The sequence below is a fragment of the Sinocyclocheilus rhinocerous genome, unplaced genomic scaffold, assembly GCF_001515625.1.
Source record: "Sinocyclocheilus rhinocerous isolate Xijiao unplaced genomic scaffold, SAMN03320098_v1.1 scaffold3477, whole genome shotgun sequence".
Classification (NCBI taxonomy): domain Eukaryota; kingdom Metazoa; phylum Chordata; class Actinopteri; order Cypriniformes; family Cyprinidae; genus Sinocyclocheilus; species Sinocyclocheilus rhinocerous.
Genome location: NW_015667279.1, coordinates 512,057 through 523,183, shown reverse-complemented (window position 1 = coordinate 523,183; position 11,127 = coordinate 512,057). Strand labels below are relative to the sequence as shown.

General features: G+C 36.6%; 1 protein-coding gene across 1 annotated transcript in view; it reads right to left on the bottom strand.

Moving 5' to 3' along the window:
- The window catches only part of LOC107733554 (serine/threonine-protein kinase H1 homolog), a 12,741-nt gene extending 5,089 nt beyond the window's left edge, over positions 1 to 7,652 (bottom strand). The window contains exons 1-2 of the mRNA XM_016545220.1: positions 7,394 to 7,652; positions 4,652 to 5,763 (exon numbers count right to left, since the gene is read on the bottom strand). Of these exons, the coding sequence (XP_016400706.1) occupies positions 4,652 to 5,584 (933 nt within the window). The 5' untranslated portion in view covers positions 5,585 to 5,763; positions 7,394 to 7,652. The remainder of the gene's footprint in view (positions 1 to 4,651; positions 5,764 to 7,393) is intronic.
- Between the last annotated feature and the right edge of the window lie 3,475 nt (positions 7,653 to 11,127).

Here is an 11,127-nt window from a genome sequence, read left to right as displayed (position 1 = left end):
CTGCCACTCAACGGACAAACAGGTAGTGCCGCCCCAAACTCAAACCATTTGTTGAATCAATGTTGCTAAGTCAGGCCGCTCAAACAAACAGTGCAATGCTGAAAGTGCCACAGACCACAGCGTTTACACTTTTCGGGGAAATCAACGGCAACCTACGAATGCTTACTTATACTTGTCTCTGCACAAATATAAGCAAGCTGGCATAGGAGAAAGTATTTTACACACATCAGTTTTAAATTTGGGTAGGAGAAAGAAGTTTAACATCAAATAATAACACACTTTAGGGCACTTTAAGGACATTTAAAGGCAAATACTGCACATTAACATCAAAATAACATACAAAGCATATATTTTATAAGAGCTTGTTTGTTTGCAAAAGCGGTCAGCTAAAAACAAATGAATCATAACGCATAGTACAATGCAAATGAGCCCAACAACATGGCATACAAATACCGCTGGGTTTAATAAAACCAAGTAACAGCAGCATATGCTTTATAGCACTTCTATACCTAATCGAAAACATCTGCATTTTCAATCTCCCAGCAACCCTTGTTTTGTACATACATGATCCACATTGCTCATAAAAATATAACAAAGAGTGAAAAATTTAAGGGGGTCTGAATACTTTCCGTACCCACTGTATATATATATAACTCACATATACAGCTCTTATATACATAACTACAACTAGTGCAAGAACAGACATTATTAGGGTATATCTTTACCGTAAGGTCCCATTAGTTAATGCATTACCTAACTTTAACAAACAATTCATTTTTAATGTTACTTAATAAAAACATAACCGTTCATTGTTAGTTCATGTTCGCTCAGGTCCATTAAATAGTATTAACAGATAGGCTGCAACTTTTGATTTTAAAATCAACCATTTCTCTCTATTAACTAGCTGTTTATTAGCATGCCTATTATTAACATATTGGCTGTTTATTAGTGCTTATAAAGCACATATACTGCATGACCATATTATTCATCCCTAATCCTAACCAATACTTAAACTTAACAACTACTTTACTAACTATGAATAAGCAGCAAAATAGGAGTTTATTGAGGCAAAGGTCAAAGTTATTGGTTTGTTAATGGCGAGAATTGGACCTTAAAATAATAAAATTAATTATTAAATGTTAAAATTTAAATCAATTAATGCTATATTAGTATTTTTCATTGTTAGTTCATGTTAACAAATTTAGTTTACATAATGTTAACAAACAGAACCTTATTGTAAAGCAGCGGTTCTCAATTCCAGTCCTGACGACCCACCACTCTGCACAGAATATTTGCACACATGTGCAATGTGTTACCATTATTAGTTTTTATATATATCATGGATAAGATTTTATCTCTGTGAATTATCTCTTTGGGTTTTGACATGTTGAGTTTGGCTAATACTTCATCTGTAACTTTAACTCTGTAAAAAGCTGTTTTTAAAGCTTTATCTGTATGAGACGTGAAGGCTTTTAGTTGTGTCGTGTGAGACACAAGCACATTAAACTTGAAATAATATATATTATACCATTTAATGAGATCTGTAAATCAAATCTGTAAGTCCATGATTATCTATATGACGCTAGCCATTTTTGACTTCAGATTACAAACATTATTAAAGATTCTGCATGCATATTTTCATGTACACTTGCAGCATATAGACTGTACAATATATGCATATCATTCTGACATCACAATGAATAATAATATTAACCCTCAACTTTGTGTTTGTTTTAGTCACTTTTTCCTGAAAATGGTAATACAATGCATTGGACTAAAACCTACTTTGCTCAAACAAATTCTCCCCCCAAAAATTTTATTTTTTATAAGTTTTGGGAATTTTTCCCTTTTTGTTACACGTGTGGTGTTCACGGTCCTCTTCAAAAATTAATTTCTCAATATGCTATACTATTATCAAATAATAGATCATTTTAGAATAATTTTATCAACTTGTTTTCTTTTAATTACCATAGGTTTTGTATTTCTTTTTGGAACTCATGGTTGGTTGTAGGCCTCATTGATCTGAGCACTTCACTTTTTGAGTGAACACAGCCAAAATTACCCACTTATTTTATTTTTTTTTTATATATATATTTCCACTTAAAAATGGAGGTGCATTAGCTCAGATCAATGAAGCCTACAACCAATCAGTTCCTAAACCTGTGCTAATTCAAAGAAAACAAGTTGATATAAAGAGAGATTTACAAGCAATTTTGCATTTTTTGACCAGGAACACCAAACTGGGTAAACGAATTTGAGCACAGCACACAGAGATAAAGCGGTCGCACTGTTCTTACCTCCCCGGAGAAGCTGTATTTTCCTTTGAGGATCTGTCGGTACAGGCGCATGCGATTGTCATCCTCAAAAGGCATGGTTCCACTGAGCAGTATGTAGGAGATGACTCCCAGCGCCCACATGTCTACTGCATTAGTGTAGGGCTTTCGGACGAGTATCTCTGGAGCGATATACTCAGGTGTTCCACAGGTAGTCTTCATCAGGCATTCGTCGCCTTTCTTCCGCGTGCTGGCCAAGCCAAAGTCTGTGATCATAATCTTGGAATCAGCACCAGGATGGTAGTAAAGCAAGTTTTCAGGCTTTAGGTCCCTGTGCGTGATGCCCAATGTATGGAGGTACTTCACCCCATCGAGAACCATCTGCAGCACTCGCGTGGCGTCCCTTTCTGTGAAACACCCACGGGGTGTGAAAAACTTGTTGCATTTTTCCCAAAAAGACTCATGGCTGTATTGGATCAAAAGGGTGCTTCTACTAAATATTGAGCAAAGGGTCTGAATACTTAGGATCATGTGATATTTCAGTTTTTCTTTTTTGATAAATCTGCAAAAATGTCAACAATTCTGTGTTTTTCTGTCAATATGGGGTGCTGTGTGTACATTAATGAGGAAAAAAAATTAACTTAAATGATTTTAGCAAATGGCTGCAATATAACAAAGAGTGAAAAATTTAAGGGGGTCTGAATACTTTCCGTACCCACTGTATATATATATAACTCACATATACAGCTCTTATATACATAACTACAACTAGTGCAAGAACAGACATTATTAGGGTATATCTTTACCGTAAGGTCCCATTAGTTAATGCATTACCTAACTTTAACAAACAATTCATTTTTAATGTTACTTAATAAAAACATAACCGTTCATTGTTAGTTCATGTTCGCTCAGGTCCATTAAATAGTATTAACAGATAGGCTGCAACTTTTGATTTTAAAATCAACCATTTCTCTCTATTAACTAGCTGTTTATTAGCATGCCTATTATTAACATATTGGCTGTTTATTAGTGCTTATAAAGCACATATACTGCATGACCATATTATTCATCCCTAATCCTAACCAATACTTAAACTTAACAACTACTTTACTAACTATGAATAAGCAGCAAAATAGGAGTTTATTGAGGCAAAGGTCAAAGTTATTGGTTTGTTAATGGCGAGAATTGGACCTTAAAATAATAAAATTAATTATTAAATGTTAAAATTTAAATCAATTAATGCTATATTAGTATTTTTCATTGTTAGTTCATGTTAACAAATTTAGTTTACATAATGTTAACAAACAGAACCTTATTGTAAAGCAGCGGTTCTCAATTCCAGTCCTGACGACCCACCACTCTGCACAGAATATTTGCACACATGTGCAATGTGTTACCATTATTAGTTTTTATATATATCATGGATAAGATTTTATCTCTGTGAATTATCTCTTTGGGTTTTGACATGTTGAGTTTGGCTAATACTTCATCTGTAACTTTAACTCTGTAAAAAGCTGTTTTTAAAGCTTTATCTGTATGAGACGTGAAGGCTTTTAGTTGTGTCGTGTGAGACACAAGCACATTAAACTTGAAATAATATATATTATACCATTTAATGAGATCTGTAAATCAAATCTGTAAGTCCATGATTATCTATATGACGCTAGCCATTTTTGACTTCAGATTACAAACATTATTAAAGATTCTGCATGCATATTTTCATGTACACTTGCAGCATATAGACTGTACAATATATGCATATCATTCTGACATCACAATGAATAATAATATTAACCCTCAACTTTGTGTTTGTTTTAGTCACTTTTTCCTGAAAATGGTAATACAATGCATTGGACTAAAACCTACTTTGCTCAAACAAATTCTCCCCCCAAAAATTTTATTTTTTATAAGTTTTGGGAATTTTTCCCTTTTTGTTACACGTGTGGTGTTCACGGTCCTCTTCAAAAATTAATTTCTCAATATGCTATACTATTATCAAATAATAGATCATTTTAGAATAATTTTATCAACTTGTTTTCTTTTAATTACCATAGGTTTTGTATTTCTTTTTGGAACTCATGGTTGGTTGTAGGCCTCATTGATCTGAGCACTTCACTTTTTGAGTGAACACAGCCAAAATTACCCACTTATTTTATTTTTTTTTTATATATATATTTCCACTTAAAAATGGAGGTGCATTAGCTCAGATCAATGAAGCCTACAACCAATCAGTTCCTAAACCTGTGCTAATTCAAAGAAAACAAGTTGATATAAAGAGAGATTTACAAGCAATTTTGCATTTTTTGACCAGGAACACCAAACTGGGTAAACGAATTTGAGCACAGCACACAGAGATAAAGCGGTCGCACTGTTCTTACCTCCCCGGAGAAGCTGTATTTTCCTTTGAGGATCTGTCGGTACAGGCGCATGCGATTGTCATCCTCAAAAGGCATGGTTCCACTGAGCAGTATGTAGGAGATGACTCCCAGCGCCCACATGTCTACTGCATTAGTGTAGGGCTTTCGGACGAGTATCTCTGGAGCGATATACTCAGGTGTTCCACAGGTAGTCTTCATCAGGCATTCGTCGCCTTTCTTCCGCGTGCTGGCCAAGCCAAAGTCTGTGATCATAATCTTGGAATCAGCACCAGGATGGTAGTAAAGCAAGTTTTCAGGCTTTAGGTCCCTGTGCGTGATGCCCAATGTATGGAGGTACTTCACCCCATCGAGAACCATCTGCAGCACCCGCGTGGCGTCTCTTTCTGTGAAAGACCCGCGGGCGATGATGCGATCGAACAGTTCTCCGCCGGTGGCCAACTCCATCACCATGTAGACCCGCTCCGCCGTCTCGAACACCTCCATCAGTTGGATGATGTTGGTGTGGCGCACCCTTCGCAGCACGCAAAGTTCAGATTCACATACTTCTCTGCCCTCACGGTAGCGAGTCTCGATCATCTTGATGGCGTACGGCTGCCGTGTGCTTCTGTGTTCCACTCGTACTACCCGACTGAAACTGCCCCGGCCTATCAAAGCTTTGATATCATACTTAGCAGTCACTCGAGGGTCAAATTTGGCCCTGTATTTGGCTACTTTTTTCCGGTGTGGGCTGTTAGCTGGAGGAGGGGACTGGCTCACCTTCGCAGCAGCCTGGCTTTGACCCTGAGGGGATGGCGAGCCTGTTTTCTCCCCGCCACCGTCACTTCTGATGAAGTTTTTATATACATCAGTCTGATGCGGCTCTACCTTTTTGACTAGGTCAAGTTGGACATCGGCGGGTGGCTCTGGGAGGACTTTGCTCGTCCTGCACCCCATCACATCAAAATCCTTCCTTCCTGGTGCCAGCAGCACATCCTCAGCTCCCAGGCAGCATCCAATCGGTGCACGGTGCAGTGCCACACCGGCAAACGCCACGAAGGGACACGTCCAGGCACACAGTCGTTTACCCCTCTAAACAACAGCCCAGAATTGCCGAGAGATTTGCAAGAGTAAATCTGAAAAAAAAATTAAGTATTAATTTCTTAATACCTAAATTCAGTAAGAAATTTGCTTAGTATATACTATTACACATATAATGCATGCGTATTAAAGTGACAGTCCACCAAAAAATGAAAATTCTGTCATCTTTTACTCACCCTCAAATTGTTCTAGTATGAGATTCTTTCTTTTCCTGAACATGAAAAAAGATGTTTTGTAGAACGTCGGTAACCAAACAGTTTCAGGGCCCTATTTTACTTAGTTTTTTCCCCCCTCCATAGTATGAAAGTCAATGGGGACCAGTAACTGTTTGGTTATCCACATTCCTCAAAATAGCTTTGTGTTTAGCAGAAGAAAGAAATTCATAGAGGTTTGGAACAATTGAGGGTGAGTACATAATGACCAACTTTTCATTTTTTTGATGAACTATCCCTTCAAGTGTATAATAATGTATATTTTGCATTTAGTGTGAGATGTTTCATTTTAGCTCATGTTTGATATCAAGTGTGAACAGTAACAGTTCATGCTGATATTGGAGAATAAAAAGTTTCTGTTGATAACAATATAATTTTTGTAAATTACAATGTAAATGATATAATAAAACACAGATTAGTGCCGGTAATAAATAGGAATAGTGTACAGAAAAAAAATAAATGTAACTATATCATTGAATAATTGTTATTAAATAGGCTATCTTGAATAGAAAGTGAATATCACAGATGTGTACACTCCTGGCAATAGATAAATAGAAAGATAAGACAATAGTATAACAATTATTATTCCTGTGTAATAAAAACAAATAGTGCTGTTAATAAGTGCGAAGAAACAGTGAATAAACATAAATTCAGCAATATACTTGAATAACCGCTGTCATTTCTCGTTTGTGGACAGACAGACAGACAGATAGACAGATATATAGATAGATAGATAGATAGATGTCCAACTGAAATAACGTTAAGTAGATACAACGTACAAATGCAAAGGATGTTTGTTGGCATAAGCTGCATAGCTTTTTTCGTTACCCGTATAACTTTACGTTATATTGCGTTAGATATCGCTTAAAGTCTGAAACGGTGATCTCTGGGGCTGTTGTGAAATGCGATTTACGGCGCTGTGTAATAACTGTATCAGAGAAAAGAGAAGCTGCTAAGAAAATGAATAACTATGACACCACTAATCATATTAGTAGTATCATAACACATCAACTGAGGACTTTATATTGTTATAAACAGTTAAACTATAGACTGATCCTACAACTGAACTTTACCACAAAAAAAATTCCACTGGTCCCCCACAAAGACTTAAACTGAGATACTTGTTCACTTATTCATTGCTCAAAACAAACTTCAAAAACTCTTCTTCAACTCCGTTATCCGCTGCAGGCCTTAACGGAGCCAGTCGTGTTACAAAGTCATTAATAAATAGTTAAAATGCATGAAAGTGAACGATATAGCGGACATAACGTTACCCCCCAATGACAAAAAAACCTCCCCGTTCAGCACAAATCAATTGTTTTCTCGAGGCCTGGATAAAAAAAAAACGAACTTAATCGCTAAGGTTTCCGTTATTTTGTCGTTTTAACGACAACGGTATCAATTTAAAACCAAAAGCGTTAACTTTTAAAGTCCAAATAGAGTTGAAAGTTACCTTAAGAGGGATTTTCTTACAGGCGATAGTGGGAGTAAGAAGGCGAGATTCCCAGCGCCAGCCTCTTCACTCCAGTTTCTGCTCTTCTCTCCATTTTACCGCATTTCTAAAACTTTAATCCGGCTAGAAAGATAGCATCTCCTTAGTATTTGCTAACATAAACATGTTGAGTCCAAAAATAATGGTTGTTAACTTTTTGTAACACTACAGAGACGAAGCAATACGAGAAGAAAAGTATGAAATTGAGACCGCCTGCTTGGAAACGGTGTTTTCGGAGTGGGACCACCTTTTTTCCTGTGTAGACCTCTCTTTTTTTCTCCCCCCTTCTCCGTTTTTTTTTCTTTTGGGAAAGGAGAGACCTCCGCTTGCTTCGACCCCTGCAACAAATATTGTATAGTCAGAATCATAAATATGGCCGAGAAACATACGGATAATGTCGATCTGTGCGTCTATGGAATAAACGTCAATGTATGCATCTGCATCCTGTATTGTACAAACAACAATTTAATTTTAATATAGGACAAGGGCTTGGTGTCCTTATTGTTTGAACATTCAGAACAAGCTTTTCCCACTTAACATAAAATTAAGGCATAACTGACGTTTTTTTGTGATAAATGCAGGTTAGAATCAAAGTAGTAGCCCATAACATAGCGGTAATGGATCCGATCTGTACTTTTGAGTACTTTTCTGCATTAAAATGTATTCTTTACAAAGGTATCTAAAAGTTGTGAAATATGTTTCGTAATGGTAAAATGTTTGTAAATTTGTAGTGTTTTTGTGTGCATAATTTGCATACTTTACTTTTAGACACCTTTTATTTATTTATTTACTTCAAAATTATTTATTTATTTATTTTAAATTATTTTTTTATTATAGATTTTATGCATCTGAGTTTGAATAATTACTTTTTTGTCTACAATTTTTTTTAAACCAGCATATTTACAAAGTGTAGTTATTCCTACAAAGAAACAGTAGGCTATTCTATTTTGTAAAGATGTAATGTTAAAATTTAGTACCATTTTGCGTCATTTATTAGTTAGGGTGCCATTTTAAACAAATTATTGGCGAATGTGAGAATTTTATACAAAAAAATCCAGAATTAATTAACCTTTCGCTTTCCAAAATATTTTCCGGTTTCAGTACTGCTCTGATAGAGGGACATTTATATTGTACAAATCAGTTTCGCTGACCATTTAGCATGCATCGTAGCTTGCTTCATTATAGCCCTGTCCCAAATGGCACCCTAAACCCTCGCGGTCTTCCTATGAGTCCGCACTTTCGTGACATAATGCCGCTTTGACTGTCGGGTAGAAGTCTGCTGCGGAGCTCGCCCCAGTGCGGGCTCGGCAGAAGTGCGGATCGAGGGCGCACAATGGCCGCTAAGGGGGCGCTCGCGAGCACCCTTCTGAACGCTAAAATGACAAATTGGACACCCTATGGTCTCGTGGACTTAACGGACAAGCGCACGCGGCGGCCAGTCCGTAAGAACGCAAGTGCACATGAAATGTTCCATTTGGGACAGGGCCTGTAAAGGCTTCAAATATATGAATCAAGCTACGATTCTATCACACGTTCTCAAAGTTAAAAAGGGAAATTTTAGAAACGATGGCCTACACTCTTCTATACAAACTTTTGTGTTTAATTTGGTTAATGAATTTAAACCAGCCCCCCAATAGATGAAATGCATTGATGAATACTTCTTATTGGTTTTTGTCTTGATTGAAGATAATGTACTAATGTAAGGTAGGGCCAGAGAAAAGAATTCAGAATACTGATAGTAAACAGCAGGAGGTCCAACTGGTTATATGAGCTCTTTATTTCGTATACAATTTTTAAATAATATTTTTTAGTAGATAAATGTTTTAGGTAAAACTACTACTTAATATTGGCTACATACTGAGGTTTTACGCAACAACACTGTCACACAACACGAATCACAAATTATCTGATTCATCCACTAGATGGCGCTGTTCTTTAGTTAATGTCAGGCTCCAAATAACTACTGCATTTTGCTGGCGTTCACAAGTGCTGTTGATAGTGGTAAATTAATAGAGGAATGTACTTAAAGACTTCATTAAGTACAAAACACTTGAACTTACTGGTCACTCAGTGGGCATGTATACACTATAGAAATAAACATTTGGTGTAATAGTCGTGATGTTTCAAAATATCATGAGTCATATATTTATATGAAACTTACCACTGAGACTAACCATCTCATTTCTATCAAATCTGTGATATGACCCAAAGCTGAACTCTTGTTTTTTGACTTTGTGATATTACCGCTCCAAAAAAGCAATCACTTCAGAATTGCTCCAATAGGGCCAGATGATGATATAATGCATTGTAACTTCTAATGCTCAAGAGGAAATGCCAGTGGATTTGTGTCTGCAGTGGTAAAAGGCTGTATGAGAGCCATCCATTACATCCAAAAGGGCACCAACGATCCAAATAAAAGAATCAGACAAGCACAGTGAGAAAGTGTTGACATACAGTGTGATGGTAGCTGGGACAAAGGAGGAGCGATCAAGTATGAGAGAGAAAAATGATAAATGTATGAAGCTCGCAGATCTGTGACTGCAAAGCTAATCATGACATTGCTTGGATTACAACAGCTAAAGTGGTTGTTTATCACTGATTGCCACGTAAAACAAAGGAGGCTTTGAAAAGAACCTCCTGTGGAACATCATAAAAGACTACACCTTTTCTACACAATATCACACAATACTTCTGAAGTTCTGAAAGCAAGGCTGTGATTAGTCAGCTCCCTGCAGCAGGTAAAAGGGGAAAAAAACAACATGATATACGAAAAGTGAATATTGAGTGACTTACATTTTAGAAGCATGAAAATATTTCCAAGCATAAAAGCAAAACTAAGCGTTGCACGTTTCCAAGCATCTCACTGCAGTTGTGTTGAAGAAATCGGTTGAATGAATGATTCAATCATTATTAAGACAAAGGCTGTATCCGAAAGCGTATATGTATAGGCTAAAACAGTACGTGAACAGAGGTATGTCCGAATTCACATTATTCATAAAAGGTACCAGGATGGCCTGCTATTTCTGTTGAGATTCTGTAGCCACACAGCCCACGTGATTTCTGACACAGCTTGCTAATGGCTGCGTTCAAAATCACATAACTTCTGCAGTCGGTCATATTTTGCTTACAGTTTTATGACTACTAAGAATTTGGACATCCTGCGGTTTTCACATACTGTTTTTGGCTACTATAAAAGTAGAACAAGTGTTTTGGACGAATCAGTTAAATTAACGATTCAGTGATTCATTTGTCAACATCTATTGGCGTAGCAATGTAACCTACAGAAAGAGTCACTAAAAAAGCTCCACCACTGCCTGCTTTTGGGACATTATATATCAGCACTTTTGGCCAATCAGATTTGGGGACTGTTACAGATGTCACAGATAGCATTATAAGTGACAAAATAATGGGTTACTTACTATAAAACATCAAACTCGTATTTTTACGTGATAGCTCCTCCAATGTGGCAATAAATGATGGATAAAGGCTTTGTTGCACTGCTTCCAAGTAAACAGTGACTGATTTCTTCAATGTTAAATTGACTTTGTCACATTATAATCTATGTTTGTTTGTTATTTTCATAACAATATGCAAAGCAAATCAACAATATCAGCATGATTGATTGCTTGGCCTTCAAAGCTGTCTCTCTCCATCCCTCTCTCACTCTTAATTCATTCTCATTCTCTCAGTTTCTC